This window comes from Hemitrygon akajei, chromosome 2 (assembly GCF_048418815.1).
Source record: "Hemitrygon akajei chromosome 2, sHemAka1.3, whole genome shotgun sequence".
Classification (NCBI taxonomy): domain Eukaryota; kingdom Metazoa; phylum Chordata; class Chondrichthyes; order Myliobatiformes; family Dasyatidae; genus Hemitrygon; species Hemitrygon akajei.
In genome coordinates this window covers 151,733,709-151,760,847 of record NC_133125.1, presented here as the reverse complement: position 1 = coordinate 151,760,847, position 27,139 = coordinate 151,733,709, and the positions used below count along the sequence as shown (strand labels likewise).

General features: G+C 44.3%; 1 protein-coding gene across 2 annotated transcripts in view; it reads right to left on the bottom strand.

Annotated features, from left to right (window-relative positions):
• The window catches only part of LOC140716935 (complement C4-A-like), a 124,667-nt gene that overhangs the window by 37,440 nt on the left and 60,088 nt on the right, over window positions 1-27,139 (bottom strand). For both annotated transcript variants that reach the window (XM_073030077.1, XM_073030087.1), the window contains 6 exons: window positions 24,723-24,806; window positions 21,515-21,718; window positions 18,356-18,431; window positions 9,924-10,080; window positions 6,706-6,819; window positions 3,832-4,000 (listed from right to left, as the gene is read on the bottom strand). In XM_073030077.1, the coding sequence (XP_072886178.1) occupies window positions 3,832-4,000; window positions 6,706-6,819; window positions 9,924-10,080; window positions 18,356-18,431; window positions 21,515-21,718; window positions 24,723-24,806 (804 nt within the window). The remainder of the gene's footprint in view (window positions 1-3,831; window positions 4,001-6,705; window positions 6,820-9,923; window positions 10,081-18,355; window positions 18,432-21,514; window positions 21,719-24,722; window positions 24,807-27,139) is intronic.

The window sequence follows — 27,139 nt, the reverse complement described above, 5'->3', positions numbered from 1 at the left end:
CCACCACCATTGCCGGAAGCTCATTCCACACACTCTTCACTCTCTGAGTAAAAAACTTACCCCTGACATCTCCTCTGTACCTACTCCCCAGCACTTTAAACCTGTGTCCTCTCATGCTAGCCATTTCTGCCCTGGGATAAAGCCTCTGACTATCCTCATGATCAATGCCTCTCATCATCTTATACACCTCTGTCAAGTCACCTCTCATCCTCCGTCGCTCCAAGGAGAAAAGGCCAAGTTCACTCGGCCTATTTTCATAAGGCATGCCCCCAATCCAGGCAACATCCTTGTAAATCTCCTCTGCACCCTTTCTATGGTTTCCACATCCTTCCTGTGCTGCAAGTGGGGTCTGACCAGGTACCTATACAGCTGTAACAACCCTGAGATTTGCTCACTCACAGTACCAACAAAGCAAAAAACCCAAAAGAACCGAATTAAAGAAAAAAAAAGAATACAAATAAAAGACCAACACCAAATGTACAAGGGAAAGAAAACAAAAACAAATCACGCAAACAACTGAAGTGAACAGCAACATTCCGAACCAGACTGAGTCCTCAGTAGGCCCCGGAGTAGACCCAAAGCCTTGGTTATCAGTTCATCATATTAGCGGGCACAGAGCACAGCAACTGGGGCAGTCTTCATAACTTCAAGACCATGGAGATGACCATCGCGGAGAATAAGCTAAATCGGCTGTCAGCTCAGATCTTAACACCCTGTCTTTTCAGACTATCTGGACCAGCATTTAAATTGACAACATAACAGAACAGCGAAAGACTCTGGCACCCTGGAAAGTGCAGTGAACGTTGTGGCAAGCCAGCAAAATCAGCTCTCGCCTCTGATCAGAGCCTATGTTTAAACTGTTTAATCAGCAGATCGTACCTCGCATTAGGACCTGTCTACTGTGAAGGACTCGGTGCCTAGACCATGCCATCCAATGACTCACTCAGGGCCTGGATTTCGCCACTTAGCCCAAAGCCACTCTGAAGCTCTTCAAGTCAGCTTGGCGACTAGAGCAATCCAATCTCAGACCAGGGCCAGTTGTCTGACATCTCCTTTAAATTTTTTTCCACTTACCTCATCTGCTCTGGCCAATGTGTGATCCTACATCAATCACTGTACTATAGATAGAGCCATAGAGCATGACATACTTGTGCAGTGGTCCTATCACTCTTATATTGTGCCCCAGTTAAAATAGACAAATGATTCCCCACCCACCAACACACACACACACACCTCTTCACTGGTATATTAGTATATCATAGGGCACTGATTGGGACAAATTGGTCATTGTCAATTGTCCTGTGATCAGTCTAGGATTAAATTAGGGGATAGCTGGGTGGCTTGGCTTGAAGGGCTGGAAGGGCCTATTGCACAATATATCTATCTCAACCACGAGCTGCTCTAAAAAGCCATCTTGTAGTCACACTAGAATCTCCCCCTCCTGGAATCCAGCACCAACCTGATTTTCCCAGTTACCAGCAGATTGAAATCCCTCATGACTATTGTAACATTGCCCTTTTGGCATGCATTTTCAACCTCCCATTTGTAGACCACATCCTTACTACTGTTGGGGGGTCTGTACACAACTCCCACCTGGGTTTTATTACCCTTGCAGTTCCTTAACTCTATCCACAATGATTCAACATCTTCTGACCCTATGTTGCATCTCTTTAATGATTTAATAGTTTCATTTTTTACCAACAGAGCAACGTCACCCCCTCTGCCTTCCTGCCTGTCCTTTCAAAACAATGTGTATCTTTGGCTATAAAGCTCCAAGCTATAATCTTTCAGCCATGACTCTGTGATGCCTACAACATCACACCTGCCAATCTACAACTGTGCTGCAAGCTCATCGACCTTATTCCGTATACTGCGCACATTCAAATATAACACCTTCAGTCTTGCATTCACCCTTTTTAATTTTGTTTGCCTTTTACGTTGCAACTCATTCTGTTGACTGCAATTTCGACCCATCATCAGCTTCTCCATGCTCGGAGTCTCACTGCACATTGACAGCGTTTTCAACCAACTACCTCACCTTCAGCACTATCATCCGCCTTTTCTACGATACTTCTTGCATCGAAATATGTACAGCTCAGGACGCTCGTCGCACCATGCTCAACCTTCTGCTTCCTAACTCTGTCTGAGGTCTTACCAACATCTGTCTCCACAATCTCTCCACTAACTGTTCTGGCACTCTGGTTCCCAGCCCCTGGAACTCTAGTTTAAACCCTACCGTGTAACATTAACAAATCCTCCCGCTAGGATATTCTCCAGTTCAGGTTCAAACTGTTCCTTCTGCAAAGGTCCCATCTTCCCTGGAAGAGAGCCCAAAAATCTTATGCCCTCACTCTGGTTCCCAGCCCCTTGCAACTCCAGTTTTAAACCACCCTCCCACCACCCCATGCAGCATTGCCAAGCCTTCTCACTAGGATATTAGTCCCCATCCAGTTTAGGTGCAAACAATCTCTTCTAAATAGAACCCAGCTTCCTTGGAAGAGAGCCCAATGATCCAAAGCTCTAAAGTCCTACCTCCTACACCAACTCCTCAGCCACGCATTAAACTGTATAATCTTCCAGAATCAGAAGTCAGAATCAGGTTTATTATCACCGGCATGTGTCGTGAAAACTGTTAACTTACGACACACGCCTAGTTCTGAGCTCACTGACATATGGCATGGGTAGCAATCCTGAGATCACAACCCTAAAGGTCCTGCCCTTTAATTTAGCACCTAACTCCCTGAATTCCTTTTGCAGAACCTCGTGACTCATCCTACCCATATCATTGGTACCTACATGGACCACGACTTCTCACTGTTCACCCTCCCACTTAAGAATGCTGAGGACTCAATTTGAGATATCCTGGATCCTGGCACCCGGGAGAAAACATACCATATTAGAATCTTGTTCTTGTCCACAGAACCTCCTGTCCATTTCCCTAATAAATGAATCCTCTATCACCACACTGTGCCTCTTTTCCCCGCTTCCCTCTGAGCCACAGGGGCAGACTCAATGCCAGAGACCCAACCACTGTGACTTTCCACTGCTAGGTCACCCCCACCCCTGACAATATCCAAAGTGATATACCTGTTGTAGAGCGGATGGCCACAAGGGTACTCTGCATTGGCTCCTTAAGCCCTTTCTCCTTCCTGACTGTCACACCGTTTACTGTGTCCTACACCTCGGGAGTACCTAACTCTCGATATCTCCTATCTATCACCCCCTCAGCCTCCTGAATGATTCGGAATTCATCCAGTTCCAGCTTCAGCTCCTTAATGCAAATTTTTAGAAGCTGCAGCTGGATACACTTGTTGCAATTGTCGTCAGGGACACTGGAGGTCTCCCTGCCTTCCACATCGCTCAAGAGGAGCATTCAGCTATCCTGCCTGACATCTCTGTTGTCCTATCCGAGCAGATAAAAAGGGAAGGGAATAAAAAACAACCCTGAGCTTTTCTTTCCGTTGCTTTCTCTGACCAAAGCTTCTCTTCGCTGAAGCCCTGAAGAGCTAAAGCCTGAAGTTCACCACTCTGTCTCTGTGTCATTATGACGTCTAGCCACTATGACGATGGCCCTGCCTTCCTTTAATTTGTTTTTGCTAATCAATCCCAAATGCTCATTGGTCGCTGGTCAAGACTCTTCATCGCTGTAGTAATCTGCTGTGGCCTTCTGTACTCGGGCAGCAAACCTGATTGAAGTCCGTCCTCTCAAAACTCCCAATGAAGTTGTTATGGTCCTGTTATTAAACTCTTGTCTATTCTTCAGAACCGTGTGACAATCAAAGTAGCAGCCCAAGAGTGAGCTTCTGGTGAGGTAAACATTAGAAACTTTACCTGAATCGTAAACTGCAATCAGTTTCAGTTTCCTCTCTGCCTCCAGCACTTTGTCTAAATCTGCTTCTGCAAAGGCCAGGGCGTAGGCGGTGATCGCCAAGGCGTAGGGCTTCTCGACAGTCGGCAAAGTGCTGTGCAAATACTGCACGGCTTTTCCAATGCTTTCACTCTGGTGGAACGAAACAAGAAATGGGGTGACTTTGAAATACTTCATCCACTAATCCCGGCAGCTGAAACTGACTCAGGTAAAGACTAGACCCAAATCAGGATTTAACTTTGTCTGGAGCCACTGCCTCACACACCTAGAGTCCCAGGCTTGATCTGAAACTCCAGCACCATCTGTGTATGATTTGCATATGCTCTCCCTGTGACCATTTGTGTTTCACGTGCGTGCTCCGGTTTTCTCCCACACACCGAACAGTTGCAGGTCAGTGGCTGCTGTAAATTAGCCTCTAGTGTGGGGGTGAGGGGCAGAATCTGGAGAGAATTGAGGAGAGTGTAAGACAGGTGAGCAGACCAGTAAGTCTTGAAGTATTTTTGATGTAGCAAATGAGAATGGTTCTAATGAAGTAACCTTCCCTTTGAGTCAGAAGACTCCTGGGTTGATTCCTGAACTCACTACAATCTAGCTTCACTGTCATGGTAAGATGAAATGTTAAAGGTGCCTCATGTTGGATCGCCCTTTAAAAAGGGGCACCACCTGCTCTCTAAGACCCTGTGACACTTCCGAAATTGAGCAGGATTATGGTCTACATCCTGGTATAGTATTTAATCCCCAGTCACTGAATTCCCCACTATCAAGATCCCAGGAGATGCCACTGGTCAGACACAGAACAGGAGTGGTCATTTACACAATGTGGCTACAAGAGCAGGGAATCCTGTGGTGGGTAGCTCATCTCCCGACTCCCCAAAGCCTGTCTGTCGATTATCCTGTGGTGAGTAACTCATCTCCCGACTCCCCAAAGCCTGTCTGTCGATTATCCTGTGGTGAGTAACTCATCTCCCGACTCCCCAAAGCCTGTCTGTCGATTATCCTGTGGTGAGTAACTCATCTCCCGACTCCCCAAAGCCTGTCTGTCCATCATCTCCAAGGTCTGGATCTGGAGTGTGATGGAACTCTCTCCAGTTGCCTGGGTGAGTGCAGCTTCAACGGCACTCTAAGCTCAGCCACACACTGGACAGAGCACCCTGCTTGACCTGCAGCCCATCCACCGACATTCACTCTCTCCATCACTGAAGCATAGTAGCAGCGGTTTGTAGCACTGTAGCTACTCACCGAGACTCCTTAGACAGCACCTTCCAAACCCAGCACCTCTACCAGTGAGAACGATGAGGGCAACACCACAACCCAAGGAGCCCTCTAAGCCACATACCATCCTGACTCGGAAATACATCATCGTTCCTTCACCGTCACTGGGACAAAATCCTGGAACTCCCTCCCTAACGGCACTGTTGGACTGTGGCTGTGCACTGGCAGCTCACCAGCACCCTCCCAGGGACAACCAGGGAGGGGCAATTAAATGCTGGCAAAACCTCCAAAGCCCACATCCCTTGAATTAATACAAAATATCACCATCACTGGACTCTTATGTATTATGTATTATGTATTGCTGGAGACACAAGACACTGCAGATGCTGGAGTCCTGAGCAATGTACAAGGCACTGGAGAAACTCAATGGTCAGGCAGTGTCTGTGGAGGGATATGGACAGTCAATGTTTTGGGCTGAGACCCTTCCCCTGGACTGACAGAGTAGAGGGGAGGTAGTCAGCATAATGTGGTGGGGCAAGAGCTGGCAAGCGATAGGTGATAGATAGATAGGGATGGGGAAATAGCTATAGATGCTGCGAGGTGACAGGTGGAGGCAACGTGATCCTTCACTGTGATTGAAAGGGTGATGGCCAATATAAAGAAATGGGTGGGAAAGGGAGGAGCAGAAGCTCGCAAGCTATAGGAGAATCCATTTGAAGAGGGGTGATAGGCAGTTGGAAGAGAGGTTAATAGCAACAGAGGCTGAGAGGTGATAGGTGGTTGCAACAAAGTGCTACATTTGATGGAATCTCAGAGGAGGGGGAAGGTAGAGCATGGAACCAAGTGGGAAAGGCAGATGGGAACATCGGAGGCGGAGGGGAAGGGACCCAGTGGGAGGAAAGCATGGGTGATGGACAGATCGAGGGGGTGGAGGTATGTGACGGAGCTGGGATGGGTGTAGGAGAAACTGGGAAGATCAGCAGAAGAGAGAAAGGGGACAGAGGTCAGAAGGTTACCTGAAATTGGAGAAATCAGTGTATATGCCATCGGGTTGGAGACTACCCAGGAAGAATATGAGGGTGTGTTGCCCTAGATTTTGTTTAGCCTCAACCTGCCATGGAGGAGGTTGAGGATACACAGCTCGGTGAGGGAATGAAGAGGGGAATTGAAATGGATGGTAATCAGGAACTCCAGAAAACCATGAGAAATTGAGTGCAATTACTTAGCAAAGCATTCACCCAGTCTGTGTTTGTTCCCAGGAACATCTGCACTCAATGCTGCATCTTCAGTATACAAGCTGTTGGTGCAATTTCTGCACTGCAATTCTCACAAACCAGCCGCACATAACCTGGGAACCATTGACATGTCTGGTAAATCATCCCCAAGCTGAATTTTGGCAGAAGATTAAAAAATTCAGCTGCTGATTTACTGTTAGTTACTGACCATGTTCCCCCTGAATCCACATCCCATTCTGACTCATGGGGACTTAAAGCAAACTAAAGTTCCCAAAACTTTTTCTTAACCAAACTTACTTCTGCAATCTCCCCCAGGCCGTCATTGAGATAGACGAGCCCCAATAAGGAGGTTTTTCAAAAAGGCACTGAGAAAGAATTTTTATATCTTACCACTTTTGAAGCTGCAGCTACATTGTTCTGGAGAAAGGTTTGTAGGAAATGCTGTAAGGCCACTGTTACAAAGGCAGTCAGGGGCAAGTTACCCTCAGCACCATCAACTCCACCCTGTGGAAAGAAACCAACAGTCACAAACATGGACAAAATAAAATATATCAAGTACTGTGTGTTATGCCGCTGTCGTTTAGGGCAACATTGAAGGTCTTCCATAGAAGTTTGCTTCATTCTTCATTGCTTTCTGTAACAATTGTTTTTTGATCAGTCGGGGTTGTTCGCCATGAGCTGAACCCTGAACCTGGAGGACCAATGAACAACTCTTAGTCTGGCCTCTACCTTTGACCTGCTTGGCATGGATGACCCTATCAAGAGCCAAAGCACAAAGTCCTGACTCCAACCAACATAGCTCTCTGGGTCATTGAGGCATGCAAGCCACCAAACACACCGAGAGGTTGTTGTCCTCTTAGAGGGCAATCAATACAGATCAGTAACAACACCTCCTCATCACTGACCATCAACCTCAGGACTCTGTTTAGCGTCCCTGCTCTACCCTCCTTACACCCATGACTGTGTGCCTAAGCACAGCTCTAGTAACACCTACAATTACACCAACGACGCCATTGCTGTTGGCCAGATCACGGTGACAAGTCAGGGCACAGGAGTGAGAGAGGATGCCAGGTTAAGAGGTGCCACAATGGTATCCTCATTTTTAACATCCACAAAACCACCTGAGTGAGTGAGAAGCAAGGTCTTGAAGCAGAGGGAGTGTTGGAGGCAGATACAATAGTCATTTTTTAAAAAACATTTGGACAGGTACATGGATAGGAAAGGTTTAGAGGGATATGGTCCAAATACAAGCTTAAAGGGGAAATTTGGTCAACATGGACTAATTGGGCAGGAGAGGTTGTTTTGTGTTCTATCACTATAAATCAGTACTCTCCATTATATTTTCCACCTCATTGAAGAAGACCATTGGGACTGTGAGTCTCAAAACACCCTCACAAGTATCCAACTACACAACTTACAGCAGCCGACTAAACCACTGACCTGAACATGGTTGATACGTGGCAGGAAAACGGAGCATGTGGGGGAAACCCGCATGGTCACAGGGAGAACGTACAAACTCCACACATGCGGTGATCCAGAGTCAGAGAAGGGACCTCAGATATTTCAAAGTCTGAAGGATCAACTCCAGTGGGAGCACATTCACTTCATGCTCTATCTGCCATTAACTGACAGTCACATGATGTTATGGAGGACATTGACTTACTGGTTATATCACAAGCACAGATAGGCTTGGACTGTTCAACTAAAGATGGGTTGGAACCGCTTTCAAGACTAATTCAATCCCACTCTCTGGCACTGTCTTTTGATCAATGCAGCTTGTGACTGTGGGGCTCTTTCTGAGGGGACTATGCAGTTTGATGTTCCGTGCCCACGGCTGTGGAGTGGTACTTGGAGGTCTCTGCGATTCATGTCACATGTGTTTCTGGTTTCTGGTTACCCGCTTATTGGCTCTTTGCACAATTTGAGGGAGTGCTTAGGCACAGACTGGCTCTGTAGCATGCAGTCAACGACAGAGCACTGAACTGAGCTGAACACTCCTAGGCTGTTTCGAGCACTCTGTGGTTTGATGTTTATTCTATGTGTTGCTCACTCGCTTTTGGCTGTTTGCACAATTTGTTTTTTTTTTCACACATTGGGCATTTGATGTTTTCTTCAAATGGGCTCCTTTGTGTTTCTTTGTTTTGTGGCTGCATGTGGGAGGACGAATCTCAGGATTGTACGCTGTATATGGATGTTGGTGATAAATGTACCTTGAATTCTTGAATCCCTTTGATTGTGTGGGATCACCCCCCCCCCCCCCCCCGGTGCACTGGTTTCCTCCCAGATCCCAAGGAAGTACAAGTTGGTGGGTTAATTGGTTCCTATAAATTGCCCTTCCATATGGATGAATGGTTGGAGAACTGGAAGTTGACAGGAATGTGTAAGGTATAAGGGGAATGGGATGGCACTGAGGGCCAGTATACACTTGTCAGGCAGAATGGTCTCCTGCAGGGTCAAAGGAAAAATATGAGAATGAGAGGTAGAAATTCAACTCTAACCATGGGTAATGGGGATTGAAAGTTTATTAAATAGAATGAATGGGATGAAAAGCAGATGTCAATAATGGTGAGGCTCCAACTTAAAAGTTATTCCAGGTTGTGGGGAATAGAGTCATCCTTGCCTAGTTACCCCAGACATACAGCAACATGTTTGTTTCTTCTGTTGTAACAAGCAGCAAGAATGTAACAAGCTGCCCATTGCTGGGGCAATTACGTGCAGACAGTAAATGCTGGCAAAATCTATGAAATTCACATCTCTTTTGAAGCAATGAGTCAAGGTTTGGAATTTCGAAGAATAGATATTTAACAGGAACCTTCTAAGGAGAATGGGGTAGGCTAAAACTTTGTGGAGAAGAGTGGAGGAGGGCCTCTGAAAGCACCAGCACTGACTGATGGGCAAATGGCCAGCTCCTGTATGGTATCATCTATGATTCCACATATTAGCAGTACGGGACAACATGCAAGAACTCACAGTCTGTAACCCTTTGTTGCCTCCCTCATTAGCCCTACCATTCCCTTCCCCCCCAATCTGAGTCCATCTGACAATCAACCCCTCCTCCACTGGATCCACTTATCACTCGCAAACACTTTCTCCACCCCTTCCTCCTCACTGCTTCATGTCAGCTATCTCCCATCTATCTTTCAATCCAGACTAAAGAGTCTCGATCTGGAGTGCTAACCCATTTCCTTCCAGAGATGCTGCCTGACCCTTTGAGTTTTGTACCAGAAATCTAACTGGAGGAAAATGAAAGCTGACATCAAATGGAGGAAGTTCAACAAATGGGGATGGGTGGGGGGGCAAACAGGGGAGTAGGATATTCGATGCCCATTGCTCATTGCATTCATACTCAGTTTCACTGCTGTAAGCAACACCACTGAGCATCAATCCAGACCAGCAACTGAACATGTACAATGCCATCCCAAGGACTTTGACTTCTTAGATACCTTGAATCAGAATCTGTTACGTACATTGCAGAGACTGGACATTGGATGATGTAGAAGAGAGAATTAACAAGAAACCAATGAAGTGTGATAATCACAATCAAGTGTCTATAAAATTGACTTCAAGGACATCAAATGAGAAACACAGTGAAATGAAAAGGTTCGAACCTGCATGGCTTTCATAAGCACTGGATTGGGATCTTCAAAGCTTCCATCGCTCTTCTGAACATTGACCAAATAGGAAACGGAGTCGTACACGATCCTCTGATTTACCTTGATATGACGTTCCACTATTGAGAATATCTTCACAATGAAGGCCGTCAGCCTGAGGAGACAGAGGACAGTACTGACAATATGTGGCTTCAAAATGCACATTGAAAAACCAGATTTTAACTTGGGAAATATTATTCAGCATCTGCATTTCCAATATAATTGCACTTTCTAATGGTCATCCTGTCACCAGCAAGCTACTTGGTCCTGACATCTCAAAGTTAAAGTAGATGCTATGCAGACCGTGAAGGAGATGATAAAAAATTACAGGGGAATTTTGATCAGTGGACCAAGCAGTGGAAAATAGTCCTCATTCCAGATAAACGAGGAAAAAATGTTTATGTTCTCAGAGGATGATTGAAAAGGGATCCAAGGAGCAATTTCTTCATACAGAGGATGGTGACTATATGGAACAAAGTGCTGGAGAAAATGGCTGAGGTAGGTGCAAGAATTGGCGTCGGATTCATTATACAGGGAGACAAATATGGTTTTACATGCACCCAGAAGTACCATTCCAAACAGAACGTAGAGTCCAGTGTTAACATTTCAAACACATTTGGATGAATGCATAGATCAGCAATGTTTAGAAGAATATTGACCAATTGTGGACTGTGGCGAGATCTGAAGAATTATTCTAAAGTGGACTGTTCCTTTAACAAGAGAGAGAGGGAGCGAACAGCTTGTGTGCTATTTCAGCAGCAGGGAGAGAGAGAAGGTCTGAGTTGCCTTGGAAACTGAAAGGCGGAGCTATATGATGGACAGCTCGTGTTCAACACTTGGAGATATATGCAAGGTCAGTCAACTTTTTAATCAGACACACAAGAGATGCACAACTCCAGAGGCAAGGAGGACACTGGTGAGCTTTGTGTACCCACGACAAGGGTGGGGTTTTGCTCACAGCGTGGATAAAGGGGTGACTGGTGGGGAGCTATCAGCGTGTTTAACTCTGGTCTGGGTTGATAACTCCACCACAGAAGATGGCATCCCCTTTTTGTAGTCACAAGTTGGTGACTTTAAATAGGTTTCGGGAGCAAGGAGGATGATGTGGAGGATCAGCGGTATTGGGAGAACAAACCAACACTATCTCTCTCTCTCCAACTCTACTCAAATTAAATTCCAGAACTGAACTGATTACCTACTATACCACTGTAAGACTGTATCACCTAACTACCTGAGCTGGGGAAGATTGGGAACCTTATTTACTCACCTATATATATGCATATACTTTGCTAACCTGTTTACCTTATCTTGTTTTTAATACTTTATTCACGTAGTTGCTAATAAAATAGAGTTTATAATGGAAGACTCGGACTCCAGGTGTGTCCTTTTCTGCTGGTTCTTTTTAACCTGTTACATAACAAAATTGGGGGCTTGTCCAGGATATGAACAAAATTGGTGGGAGACATTCTAAAATTTGTTGGGGGCTTGTTGATTGAGTGATTATCTTCCTTTGATTGGCTAGTCCAGTGAATTAACAGTAGAAATGGATGTTGAGGAATTTCTGGCAGGGCCAGACCCTGTGACTTTGAAGAGAGCTAAAAAGGCTGATTTATGGGAAGTTGTTGATGCATTGAAACTTAGCCTCGCTAAGAAGGGTGTGATGAAGGGGGAACTCCAAAGGGTAACAGTTGAGCACTACATTTCTATCAAGTACTTTAGTGAGAGGAGTTAAAAATGTTCCCTCTAGGTGCAGAGGAGATCCAGTTACGACTGGAACAAATGAGGTTAGAGAAAGTTAAATTGGAGGCAGAAGAAGCAGAAAGACAGAAAGACAGGATCAAGCATCAGGGAGTTGTAATGAGCTGGTGGTACTGTATAACATCAGCCAAGAAATTAAGTTAGTACAACCCTTTGATGAAGCTGAAGTCGACTGGTATTTCCTACACTTCAAAAAGGAGGCCCAGACTCGGAAATGGCTGAGGGATGAGTGAGCTGTCATGTTGCAAAGTGTGTTGAAGGGGAAGGCTCAGCAGGCGTTTTCTGCCCTGACCCTTGAACAGTTAAAGAATTATTCCACGGTTAAGGATGCTGTGTTTAAAGTCCATGAGTTGGTTCCAGAGGCATATAGACAAAAGTTCAGAGACTTAAGGAAGTCTGGGAGCCAAACTTATGTGGAATTTGCCCATGGAAAACAGGTGTACTTCAATCGCTTGTATACCTCGGAAGGGCTAACTGACGATTTGGACAGCTTGAAAGAGCTGGCTGTGATTGAAGACTTTAAGAAGGGTGTTCCCAATGATGTAAGGGCATACCGAGATGAAAAGGATGCCGCTACCTTGGGGGAATCTGCTAGGTTAGCAGATGAGGTTGTTTTAACCCACAAGGTTGAGTTTAGTCCAGATGGGAGTTTCCCCAGAGAGTAGCTGGGAGGATCAGGGGAACCTGGAATTTGAAACTGGGACTGGTATTGAAAGCCTAGGAGAGGCAGCTGTCCCTATTGCCTGTGTTCAGGTTGTTGAAGCACCTGTGAATTTCCAGGGTGTTGAACCTTGTGTTGAAACTCAGTTAAGGTCTGAGGTGTCTGACTTGGTTGAAAAGGAATGCAGTCTGTTTGAGCCAGGTGGACTTGGTTCAGTGAATAAAGGGTTAACCTTGGTTCCAGTGGAAATTGAGGATTCTCAGTCACTTGTGTTAGACGGTGTTCTAGAAGTTGGTGATGAGTTGAAAGGTGGTGATGTGAACTTTATTGAAAATATGGAGAAAGGTGCTGTTTCTGGATTTTTAAATAAAGAACTTGGGAAGTTTGGACTGGTTTCGCGACCTTTGAACCTGCTTGCAGGAAAATGGCCTGTAGAAGTATGTGCAAGCTCGTTAAATTTTGGAAGTAAACAACTTGAAGGTTGTGGAGCTGTTTTTCACGATTGCAATGTGGAGGAAAAGGATTGTTTTGGTTTTGAGAAGCCACCTGACTGGGTCACTATAGAGACGAGTCGAGCTAAAAGTCATAGGAACAGAATAGATGGATTGTTTGGAAATTTTCATAATGTAAACATGATCTTCGTAAGCTTGGTGATGGTACTGAGTTTGGTACACGTAAGTGATAGATTGGCACCTATCTAGGGTGAAGTTTATTCAGCAGTACAGCTAACAAGCAAGCTTGTGGCTGATGACACACACACAGATACTGATGTGAACCTCACATGCGCAATGACCCGAAGCATGTATAGAAAGGCTGCTGACGCAGATAGCAAAGACAGGGGTTTAACTTACGAGAATTCATCATAGGCTTTTCTTCCTTCCATATTACATCAGGGTTTGGGTAGTAGGAAGAATGAGAAAGGTTTGTCCTTGTCCAGGGATGAATTTACAGCGAAACAAAGTCGAGATTCTGAAATTGCTGCATTAAAGGACACAGCTCTTGCAGAAGAGGAGGTTCAGAGAGAGTCAGTGGGATATTATCTTAAGGATGTGGTGTTACTGAGGAAGTGAAGATCACCTACTGTGCCTGCAAGTGAGGATTGGGCCATTGAACATCAAGTTGTGGTCCCGAAAGTTTACAGGGCTGAGATTTTAAACATGGCTCATAGTATGCCTTCAGGTGAACACATTGGAGTGAGAAAGACAGTAAACAGGATTATGAAGGAATTCTACTGGCCTAATTTAAGAAAGGATGTTGTGAACTTTTGCAAGACTGTGGTAAAAGCCCTTATAAAATTTTTCACACTGGTAGGTCTACCTAAAGATATCCAATCTTTCCTGGTTAGTAACTTTACTTCGAAAACATTCTGGGGGATAGTTAAAGGGTTGAGAGCTAAGCACATTGTGTAACCTTTGACCCTACTCAGAGAGCAATGGTCAGATCAGAATGTGTGTATGAGAGTGCTTAGTTATGTTTTGGAATTCAGAAACAGACTTTGTGACCTTGCGAAGCAGAATTTACAGCACTCTCAGATAAAGGTGAAGCAGTTCTTCCTTCTTACCAACCCCCTTCAAGCAAGGTTTAGTGGACTATATGAAATAATTAAGAAAATTGATTCTTTGAATTACATTATTAGAACCCCTGACCGATGGAGAAAGGCGACACAGCTCATCCACGTAAATATGATCAAGCGTTATCATGAACCTGAACCTGCACCTGTGAATACTGTTATGACAACAGAGGAGATTGTGGAGTCTGGTACTGGGATACCTGAAAAACTGAAGATTTTAATTAACAGGTATAAAGATTTATTCCCTGACATTTCAAGACCTTACAGAATGAACCAAGACAAAAATAAAATGGTTGAACAAGAAATTGAATACATGCTAATAGCTGGCATAATTAGGCCATCCACTTCAGACTAGACATCACCATACATGATTGTCCCTAAGTCGGATGGGAGTATGAGATTCTGTACTGATTACAGGAAAGTTAATGCAGTAACTAAGACAGATGCTTATACCATCCCAAGAGTGAATGACTGTATTGACAGTGTGGGGAAGGCTATATTCCTTACAAAGATTGACCCGTTGAAAGGTTACTGGTGTGTCCCTTTGACAGAAAGGGCTAAAGAAATATCTGCATTTCTGACACCATCTGGGTTGGGTGAGTACAATGTCTTACCTTTTGGGATGAAAAGTGCTCCAAGGATGATGAATTCAGTGATTCAAGGTTTAGAAAATACAGGGGCTTATATTGATGTCTTGTTTGTATGGAATGACACCTGGGAGGAGCTTTTCTCAGCAATAGAGAAACTGTTTGAAAGGCAGTCCAAGGCAAATCTCACTGTAAACATTGCTAAAAGTGAATTTGGCCACACCACTGTCATGTATCTTGACTATGTAGTAGGCCAGGGCCAACTGGCACCTGTGCAGGCCAAGGCTCAGGCTATTGCTGAGGTTCCCGTTCCAACGGGCAAGAAAGCGTTAAGAAAGATTTTAGGAATGGTTGTGTACTGCCATAAGTTCTGTAAGAATTTCACAGACATCGCTCTCCCCCTAACGAAACTCCTAGGGAAGAGTGAAAGATTTGTGTGGACTGACCTTTGCCAAGAGGCATATGACCACCTGAAAACCATTCTGTGTTATCACCCTGTGCTCAAAACACCTGGCTTCAATAAACCCTTTTCTATAGTGGTGGACGCTGATGATGAAGCTGCTGGGGCAGAATTGTTGCAAAAGGATGATGATGAAATTGAACATCCGGTAGCTTATTTCTCAAAGAAATTTAATGGACATCAGAAGAATTACTTCACTGTTGAAAAGGAGCTGCTAGCAGTCATTTTAGCATTGCAACACTTCAATGTCTACATATGTCCTGCGCAGAAACCACTTGTGGTTTACACGGACCATAATCCATTAGTGTTTCTGGGTAAAATGAAGGATAAGAATAGAAGGTTACTTATCTGGATCCTGATCGTGCAAGAATATGACATGGAAATAAAACACGTGAAAGGTACTGACAACGTTATAGCAGACTGTTTGGCTAGATGCTAAGTATAAGTTTGTAATGCTTTGCTATGTTACCTAATAATTACACATGTATTGCTTTAAGCTGTATAATCGATAGTTAAGACAAAAATTTTGCAGTTTCATCAAAATTTTTCCTAAAAGGAGAGAGGTGTGACAAGATCTGAAGAATTATTCTAAAGTGGACTGTCCCTTTAACAAGAGAGAGAGGGAGTGAACAGCTTGTGTGCTATTTCAGCAGCAGGGAGAGAGAGAGAGAGAAAGTCTGAGTTGCCTTGGAAACTGAAAGGCGGAGCTATATGATGGACAGCGCGTGTTCAGCACTTGGAGATATATGCAAGGTCAGTTGACTTTTTAATCAGACACACAAGAGATACACAACTCCAGAGGCAAGGAGGACACTGGTGAGCTTTGTGTACCCACAACAAGGGTGGGGTTTTGCTCACAGTGTGGACAAAGGGGTGATCAGTGGGGAGCTATCGAAGTGTTTATCTCTGGTCTGGGTTGATAACTCCACCTCAGAAGATGGCATCCTTTTTTTGTGGTCACAAGTTGGTTACTTTAAATAAGCTTTGGGAGCAAGGAAAACGACGTGGAGGATTGGCATCGGTATTGGGAGAACAAACCAACTCTCTCTCTCTCCAACTCTACTCAAATCAAATTCCAGAACTGAACTGATTACCTACTATACCACCGTAAGACTGTATCACCTAATCACCTGAGCTGGGAAGCTTGGGAACCTTATCTACTCACCTATATATATGCATATACTTTGCTAACCTGTTTACCTTATCTTGTTTTATATTATTTTATTCACATAGTTACTAATAAAATAGAGTTTATAATGGAAGACTCGGACTCCAGGTGTGTCCTTTTCTGCTGGTTCTTTTTAACCTGTTACATAACAAAATTGGGGGCTCGTCCAGGATATGAACAAAAATTGGTGGGAGACATTCTAAAATTTGTTGGGGGCTTGTTGATTGAGTGATTATCTTCCTTTGATTGGATTATGCCAGTGGATTAACAGTAGAAGTGGATGTTGAGGAATTTCTGACAGGGCCAGACCCTGTGACTTTGAAGAGAGCTAAAAAGGCTGATTTGTGGGAAGTTGTTGATGCATTGAAACTTAGCCTCGCTAAGAAGGGTATGATGAAGGGGGAACTCCAAAGGGTAACAGTTGAGCACTACATTTCTATCAAGTACTTTAGTGAGAGGAGTTAAAAATGTTCCCTCTAGGTACAGAGGAGATCCAGTTGCGACTGGAACAAATGAGGTTAGAGAAAGTTAAATTAGAGGCAGAAGAAGCAGAATTACAGAGAGTAGATGTATTTCACATTTCCAGCTTCTGCAGTTTTATGATTTTCATTTACCAGGGAATGAAGAGAGGGTCGTCCCCAGAAAATGAACAAATTCCATTCTTACAGACATTCTTAAGTCAAGTTTGTCCATAAGTCAGAAAATACACAAAAATCACTTGATATGATAAGCACACCTCCAAAGTATTGTAATAAATGTTATCAAAAGCACATTGGAAAGCTAAAAGCAATTATTAAAATTGGCTAAATTGTCACTGTCTCTGAAACATCCTGATAATTTATGTTCAATGTATTTTTTAATCACAGTGTTTACCAATGAGCTTCACATTGGCAAGGAATTTCATTGTACCTGGTGTATGTGACAATAAACCCAATTCATCTAAGCAGAGCGAGAGAAAATGACTTTATCTACCTGTTGTCACAGGCCACTGAGCAGTGACTCATGTGAAGCAGCATCATGTCTGGCAGAGGGAAAGGAGGCAAAGGACTAGGCAAAGGCAGAGCGAAGCACATAAAGTGCTCCGATATGTAATTATGCCAGATTGTTGAATTTAATAATATTAACAAAGCTCAATCATGGGTAGCTCTGTCCCTATTTTGAGTATTTATGACCTAGGGAGAGCCTGTACTTGGAATTATTTTTGATATTCACTCTCCCGGTATCTGTTCCTCTCAAGGATTTCAGTACACAGTGTGTCCATTACCCTAGACCCCAGAGCTGTCTGGTCCTCATTATCTCCACTTTGTCTTTCTGCTGGTATGTATGTGTTTACTCAGCCACTGTAAAGCTCACTCTTCCCAGCCTCAGAGTATCTCAGACAGGGGAAGGGAGGAGAGGGGTTATCGAACCAAGATAGATCAGCTGGTCAAGTGGCACTGCACCTTGCACTCAACGTCAGTAAGACTAAGGAGTTCATTGTGGACTTTAGGAAGGGAACACACACCCACCCTCAGCGGTGGGAAGGCTGACCAGTTTCAAGTAGCTGCGTGTCAACATTTCTGAAGTGAGGCTAACAACATATTAATGCAATTGTGAAGGCTTGCCAGCATTTATATTTCATTTGGGATTTGAGGAGATTCAGTATGTCACCTAAGACTCCAGCAAATTTCTACGAATGTGCCATGGAGAGCATTCTAGCTAGTTGCATGGAAGGTTCACTGCACAGGACTGGAAAAATCGGCAGAGGGTTGTAAACTCAGCCAGCTCCATCACAGGCACCAGCGTCCCCAGCATCGAGAACACCTTCAAAAGGTTATGCCTCAAAAAAGGTGATGGGCATCTTCAGGACCTGCGCCACCCGGCACATCCACTCCTCTCATTACTACCATTAAAGAGGAAGGACAGGATACTGAAGACATATTTAGGAACAGCTTCTTCCCCTCTGCCATCATTTTTATGAATGGACAATGAATCTGTCTGCACTATCTCACTATTTTAGCACCACTTATTTAATTATATATGTAGATGTCTTGTTATAATTGATAGTATATTCTTGTATTGCACTGTACTGCTGCCACAAAACAACAAACCTCATGTCATATGTCAGTGATAATAAACCTGATTGCTAAGATACATCACTGTCCCTACCATTGTTGAAAGAAATGTAGAAGATGCTCAACACCTACCATGTGCTGCTTGGAGAAATCTTCCAAGTCCCATAGGATCCATCATCCTTCTTAAATCCCAAAATCCTGTTGTACCCTACAGCAGGAAAGTTTGTGTTTTTAAATCGAACCATAAACATTGGCCAGATTTACATGCATCTCCACATTTTCCCCACCAGCATATGGGTTTGCTCCAGCTCCTCTGGTTTCATCCCACTTCCCGAGTTACCTCCTTATGTAGGTTGGTGTCGAGAGGACAGCCGCTTTGATCGAAGTCTCACAGGCTTCATCCTGGCGGGGGAAGTAACTCACAGAACGGCACAGGAGGCCACTTATCCCCGCCATTCAACGTGATCACAGCTGACCTGCACTCGACCTCATCTCCTCTTCTGCACTAGTTCCCAGTCTCCCTCAGTTCAAAAATATCTCTTTTATGAAACTGTCTACCCCCTCCTGAAATGCCCCCAATCCTCCAGGGTAGAGAATGCCAAACATTCATCTCCCTCAGTGAAGTGAAATTCAGGCACACTCTCAGTTTTAAATCTCAGCACCCTCATCTTGTAAATTTGACTGCTTGCTCAAGACTCACAAAAGTATCTCGACTTCTGGAGAAAGCAGAGTCTGCAGATGCTGGAATCTGGAGCGGCAATCTGCTGAAGGAATTTAATGGGTCAAGCGGCTTCTGTTGGGTGGGGTTGGAGAGGAATTGTCGACATTACGGGTCAAAACTCTACATCTGCACCGACACCTCGTATGTTTCAGTAAGATCATCGTTCCTTCTTCATGGCACATACAATTCAAAGTATCGAGTGCAAAGTTGGGATGTTACGTTGAAATTGTATAAGACGTTGGTGAGGCCTAATTTGGAGTATTGTGTGTAGTTGTGTTCCCCTGCTTATAGAAAAAATGTCAGTAAGATTGAAAAAGCATTGAGAAAATTTACAAGAATGTTGCCAGTACTTCGTGAGCTGAATTATGGGGAAAGGTAGAATAGATTACTACTTTATTCCCTGGAATGTAGAAGATTGAGAAGAGACTTGATAGCGATACAGTATGTAAAATTATGAGTGGTATATGTAGGGTAAATGTAAGAGGCTTTTACCACTGGGGCTGGGTGAGACTATAACTAGAGGTAATTGACTAAGGGCGAAAGGTGAAGTGTTTGAGGGAAAATGAGGATGAACTTTTTGCTGACTTGGGCGACTTCGATGAGTTCATCTGCAGAACAGTTTAATTTCTTCTCTTCTCACATACTCTTCAAGGTGGTTGGTGTCCTGTCCATGATCTGCAGCTGTGCTCAAACTATGTTCTTTACGCACGGTGGGTTCTCGGTCTTTGGAAACCGCTGGTCCTGTCACAGTCTATGATCGGAGGCTGTGCTCAAACTATGTTCTTCACGCACGGTGGGTACTCGGTCTTTGGAAACCGCTGGTCCTGTCACAGTCTATGATCGGAGGCTGTGCTCAAACTATGTTCTTCACGCACGGTGGGTACTCGGTCTTTGGAAACCGCTGGTCCTGTCACAGTCTATGATCGGAGGCTGTGCTCAAACTATGTTCTTCACGCACGGTGGGTTCTCGGTCTTTGGAAATCGCTGGGCAACAAGCGTTTTGCGATCTCCAGGAGCAGCTTAGAAGACATGTGCCTTTGGGGTGTGGCCCTTTGGACAATCCGACTCCTCACTGACATTGCCAAATGAAGCACCACAGGAGATCGAAACATCGAGACTGCGGGCGATGGGGGGGGGGGGGCTACTGCTTTTTGCTGGAACAAGTTCGAAGAGGGAAGGGTTGATGCTTTGCTGGGGGTGGCTTTGCGGTTCTAATGTTTTTCAGTCAATCATTCTTTAGGTTTTTTTCTGTTTTGTGGATGTCTGTGAAGAGCAAGAATTTCAGGCTGTAAACTGTACACATTCTCTGACATTAAATTGAACCATTGAACTTCTTCACTCAGAGGACTGTGAGAGTGTGGCATGTGCTGCCTGCAGAGGTGGTGGGTGCAGGTTCAATTTCAACACTTAAGAAAAATTTGAATAGGTACATTGATGGGAGGGGTAAGGAGGGCTATGGTCTGGGGGCAGGTTGGGAAGTCAAATCAGGACAGGGCTCTCACAGTGAATGGCAGGGCCCTGGAGATTATTGCAGAACAGGGGAACCTTGGAGTTCAGGTACATGGTTCCTGAAAGTGAGTATTGAAGGTGGTTTTTGGCATGCTAGCTTTCATTGGTCAAGAAATTCAGAGGCCATGGTGTAGTTGCACAAGGTGCTGGTGAGGTCCCACATGAAGTATTGGGTTCAGTTTAGGCCTCTTTGCTGGAGGAAAGAGATTATTGAGCTGAAAATATTGAAGAGAAGATTCACAAGAAGATTGTCAGGACTTGAGGGAGAGTTTGGAGACTCAGAGGTGATCTTATAGAGGATAATGTACTGAGGCTTCTTCCCCGGTGTTGGGGAATCAAGAACTAGAATGTCGAGCAAAGGTTTACAGTCAAAGGGGAGAAATTTAATGGGAACCCGACAAACAACTCGTTTATATCGAGGATCATCAGTATATGAAATGAGCTGCCGAGGAAGTGGGTACGATAACAAGTATTAAATGATAGTTGGACAAGTATGTGGATGGGTAAGGTTTCTAAGGTTATGAGCCAAATATGTGGAGTAAGCTGGACATGACTTCCTGGCTGACATGGACCAGCTGAGCCTTTCTCTGCATGTGTCAGGAGGTGAGTTTCGTGTCCCTTGACAGAACAGGCCTCCCATCCCAGTGAAGCAACAGGAAAAGAGCTGGAGGATAGCAGCATCTGTGCAGGCAGAGGGATGAACAGCCTCCGGGGTCAGGTCCCTGCATCAGGACCAGAAATGATAGCCATCGCTCAGTGTCTACATGGGCTACTCGGCCTGATGAGCTCCTTCAGTAGTCTGTTTTTTTGCTCCTGGTTCCAGCATCTGCAGCCTCTTGCATCTCCACTAAACCTGGAAATCTCTTGCGGACTGCTTCCAGTGCCAGCATACCCTTTCTTAAACGAGGGGATGAAAGGTGTGCAGTTTCTACAGCTGTGGCCATTCCTTTACAACTACACCAATACTTCTCTACTTGTGAACTTCAAGGCCCTTTCTGAATCAATGTACCAGCCATGAGGAGACGGGTAAGGCCACGTTACTCGAGAGGAAGGACTCTCACTGGCTTCGATGTGAAGCAGGGCCTCATCCTTGCGCTGAGCACTGAGGAACAGCCACTGGTCACTCTTATCCAGGTATTCCACGGCGAAGACGGTGGGAGCCATGTACATGGCTGTTTGCTCCGCGCAGCCTGTCGGCACCTTGATGAGCTTGTCGATTCCATCTGCGTCCAGAGAATTCTCCACTGCAGGACCCAGAACCATGACTAAATCAGCAGCAACAGGAAGGTGTTATTGTCTGAACCGTTCCAATTGACCTCACAAAATACTTCAAATGATTATTACAGTGTTTCAACATTTCCCACTCCACAGACACTGCCTGACCAGCTGAGAATTCCAAGCATTGTTCTGGTTTCATTCTCAAGTGATCTGCCGCTCTGTGATGCACTCTGTGACACACTCAGAACGCCTAGTGGAACACTCACCAACACGGTCGGGGGCACCAGCAGTAACATGCTCGGTAGTAGTGTTAGCGGGGAGATACCATGATCATTCAGTGATTCTCACAGTGGAACTCTGTGACATATTCAACAATACATGTTGTGGCACAAGCAGGGGAGCACCCAGTGACACACTTTGTGTCACAATCAATGACACAGTGACACACAGAGCTGAACTTAGTGACACCAAGTGCTGAATTTAGGGAAACACAGTGGAGCACAATGCCACATGGTGCCTCGTTAGTGATAAACTCAGCACCGTGCCCAGTAACACACTCGTGACACTGAGACTGAGGCTTTGGGCCTACTCCAGCTGCTCTGGGATTCGGGTCTATGGACTCAATTTGGTTCAGAATGCGATTGCTTGCTTCAGTAATCTGCTTAATTCATGTTTTCTTTCTCTTTCTCTATGCATTGAGTGTTGGTCTCTCATTTTGAAACTGGGTTCTTTCAGGTTTCTTGCTCTGTGGTTCCCCGTAAGCAGACGAATCTCATGGTTTGAGATTCAATAATAAATGTACTTTGATAATAAATGTACTTTGAATTTTGCATTTTGAAGGATACACAATTCCAAAGTTAGTGTCACACACTGTGACAATCCTAAGGACAGACAGCATCACATTTACACTGCCTACACAGTCCGTGACACGATCAGTGATATGGTCCTCTCTGAGTTGGGAGGTTGTGTCCGTGGGATCCGGGCTGACAGGAGGGAAGGAGTGTCGCCCTGTCCGTTTCATTCTGTGAATTGAATTCAAACCAACAGAAAAGAAAACTAAAGCTAGGAAGGCCATTCAGCCCCCATAACCTGCTCCACCGATCCAACACCAGGGCTGATCTTTCACCTTACTGTCACCCATTCCTTAATATCCAAACATCTACCGCTCTCTCTCTCTAGAAGATACTCAACAACAGAACCACCAGCTGCTCGTTCCTAGAGAGCTTCAGACATTCACTCCCATAATGAAAAACCAGAGAAAAACTGCAAATTTGAAATCAAAGCAGAAAATGCTTGAAACACTCAGCAGGGCAGGCAGCATCTATGGAGAGAGGAACAATTAATATTTCTCATCCTTCATCAACAAACTGTTGGGTAATATATGTAATGAATATTCCTTCATTAACAAAAAGGCTTAGCAGAGAATGCATTTCTAGTGACCCTTGGTAAAATTCCAACTTCCCCACATCATGTTGGTGTAATTCTACACCGACATCAAAAGAAACATCCTTGTATCAGCTTTTTTGATGCAGCGTTCTCTCACAATATACAGAAACTGTCAGGACCACAGAAAGTCATTGGCTGCAATCTACCATCATTGTATTGTCCAGGACAAAGAGGCATGCAGGAAAAAATCATTGCGAACTCTATTCAGCCAGAAAATAGCCTTTCGCCAAATTTCCCTTCCAGAAAGCACTATAGGCTATTGAAACAAAAACTTCATGCCATCTTAAAAGTTTCCTCCCTCAGGCAGTTAATCTGATTAACCATTCCAGTTAACTGCCACAAATCCCCTATTACCTTAGTCACTGCACTGTATGTACTGTTAACACTTTAAAACACTGTAAATTCCTATTGAGTTCCTCTGACTTTGTGTTTGTGACATGCAACTCAAAGGCATGCTCATCACGTGTTAGTGTTGCCTCCCTGTCAGCTTGAAACAGACTCCTTGGCAATTCTCCCCTCACCTTTCTCATTAACAAGGCATTTTCAGCCTTAAAACTGTCAGCGATTTTTAAAAATTTTTTCGCACTGTTCTCTGTAAACTCTAGAGATTATTGTGTGTGAAAATCCCTGGGGATCAGCAGTTTCTGAGATACTCAAACCACCCTGTCTGGCACCAACAATCATTCCATGGTCAAAGTCATTCTGGTGTTTGGTCTGAAGAAGAACTGAACCTCTTTGACCATGTCTGCATGCTTTGAATTGAATTGACTTTATTACTTACATCCTTCACATACATGAGGAGTAAAAATCTTTATGTTACTTCTCTGTCTAAATGTGCAATCTATAGTAATTTATAGTAAATAGTATGCACAACAAGACAGTCATTATAACATAGAAATTCAATTGTATCAGAATGAATTAATCAGTCTGATGGCCTGGTGGAAGAAGCTGTCCCGGAGCCTGTTTGTCCTGACTTTTATGCTGCGGTACCATTTCCCAGATGGTAGATGCTGCTGCATGATTGGCTGATTAGATATTTGCTTTAACGAAGTGTACAAATGTTCCTAATAAAGTGGCCACAGAGTGTATATAATTCATTTTTTACATAAATGTGATATGTTCTCTTTTAACCTCTCAGCCCCAGGGAGATTAGACGCAGCCTCTCCAGTGACTCCTGTTAAGTGATACACATCACCCCAGACATCGTCCTAATGAGCCTCCCTTGGCACTCTCTTCAGAGTGATCACGTCCTTCCCATAATGTAGTTCCCAGAACTGTGCACCGTGCTCCACCTGAAGTCTGGCCAATGTCTCTAAAAACCTCCCTCCCCGCTCTGCATTCAATGCACCAACAAAAGCCAGTATCCCACGCCCTCTTACGCAGCTTATCTACCTGTGCTGCAGCCTTTCACAATCCGTCCTATAGTGTGGTGACCAGATTGATTCACTTCAGGTGAAATTATGTTGATTCAGCTGCCTACTTCAATGAAGGAAGTAGACATCAAATGTGCAGTCAAGCCCTTAAAGATTTGCTGGCAATTTTGAGCACCTTCCCCCACTCACCTGTCAACAAGCTGCTACAATAGAACGACTGTGACAAACTTACCAGAGGGATGTATGTACAAGAAGCTGTCAGCATCAGGGACGACATTGGTTGGCTTCTCTTCAAAGATTTCAATGCTTCTTTTTTCTGGGAACCAAACAAAGTCGGTGAGCTGTTGTCAGCGACACTCCCTGCACTGAAGCGGTGTTTGAGGCACGTGCAAGAGAGACTGCAGACGCTGGGAATCCCGAGCCACACGCACAGAATGCTGGAGGAGCTGAACAGGTCTGGCAGCACGTTTGGAGGGGAATAACCCCTCCACAGATGCTGCCTGACTTGTTGAGTTTTTCTAGCATTGCGTTAGTGGTACACTGTACTTGTGACATGCAGCTCAAAAGTATGCTCATGATAATGGTGAAAAGGTTAACCAGAATAAAAGTACTGTTATGCCTGGCAACAATGAATATAGAATTGAGACAGGTTTTTTTATAACAAATAAAAACATTTATTAAACACTGCTCAATAAAAATGAAAAGTAAACAAACAACTAACTTAACCGGAAGTTAACTCATACAGTTCTCAAAGCGATGAATGCAAACACAGTTCTTAAAGTGATAAATGCAAAAGTCCAAGTAATTTATACAGTCAGTTAGGAGAAACTTTCCTGAAGTAACGAATTACTCAACGATGTGACGTTACTGCTGATCCCAGCCGAAATATGCCTTACCCGAAGGAGTTACGATGAAGGAAATAAAAATGGCTTAAAGGAACTGACCCTTTCCTTTGGCGAGTAACTCACTGCCTCAGCCCTTTCTGCTCTTACAGCAGGGACTATCTCAGGTGCCGGTTACTACCTTCTGAACGAAGATTCAATAAGGTCGATCCTGTATTACTGCCGACGACACCAACTTTACTCGATCCTTCGGCCTTCCAAACTTCAATAATTCTTTACTCTCCGACTGGACTAAAACTGGCAGTGTTGTGGCGAGACTGCCAGCAATACCCTTTTAAACTTAAGTAAAACTCCACTTTAAAACAAAAACTGCATCATGAGACGAATATGCAGCATAACAGAGTCACTGACGAATTAAACAATGAACTGACCTGCGTCACAGCAAGGCTTTCCCGTTTTATACCTGTTGAAACAGGTCATCACGTGACGTCAAACTGGTGGGAAATTACATCACCCCACCATCACAAAACCATTACATAATGCTCACCAGATACTCAGTTACATCATGGTCATAAGACAATAAAAAGATACCCATGGGGTATGTAACAGTACACTGTCCACTGCATGTTTCACAATGCCAAAGGCAAAATCAAACTACATATATGTCACCATATACTCCCTTGAGATTCACTTCCCTTCAGCCATTTTACAGGAAAGTAAAGAAATACAATAAAATTTATGAAAAACTATAAATAAGGACTGGGGTACCGCCAATGAGCAAAAGAAGACAAATAGTGCAAATAAATACAAATATTGCAAACAGGAGTTGTAGACTACTTGAAAGTCTGTCTGTAGGTTGTGCAAGGTTGTGGTGAGTGGTGTTGTCTCATACTCACACCAGTATGAAAAACAGGCCTTCTATGCTTGCCAAGACGCGACACTAATTAAGCATCCCCAGGGAGGATAAGGGGACTTCACTACCAGGGAAAGTCGGGACTTCAGCCTTTGTACAAATACCAAAGGAAAGCAAAGCTTTGGCAGTATCAACTCAGACAGAGCCCTATTTACTGCATGTGCTGAAGGATACATTGACATTGGAGAAGGTTCAGAGAAGATTCACGAGAATGATTCCAGGAATGAAAGGATTACCATATGAGGAACATCTGGCAGCTCCTGGGCTGTATTCCCTGGAGTTCAGGAGAATGAGGGGGGATCTCATGGAAACATTCCAAATGTTAAAAGGCCTGAACAGATTAGATATGGCTAAGTTATTTCCCACTGTAGGGGATTCTAGGACAAGAGGGCACACTTCAGGATCGAAGGGTGTCCATTTAAAACAGAAATACAGAGAAATTAGTCAGAGGGTGGTAAATCTGCGGAATTTGTTGCCACGAGCAGCTGTGGAGGCCAAGTCATTGGGTATATTTAAGGCAGAGATAGATAGGTTCTTGATTAGCCAGAGTATCAAAGGGTATGGGGTGAAGGCAGGGGAGTGGGGATGACTGGAGGAATTGGATCAGCCCTTGATTTAATGGCAGAGCAGACTCAATGGGCAGAATGGCCTACTTCTGCTCCTATATCTTATGGTCTAAATTGGACCAGCTCTCCTGTACCACATGTATGCCTTGCTCCTGAAGGTCTGGGAAAAGAAACAACTGCCCTTAGAGCTCAGGGATGCTCTAATGGTGACCATAGTCAAGAAGGGAGACAAGGCAGATTGTCGCAATTACAGAGGCACCTCACTCCTGGCAACAAAAGGCAAAGTGCTTGCATGTATCCTTGTCAATGGACTCCTTCTGTGATCTGA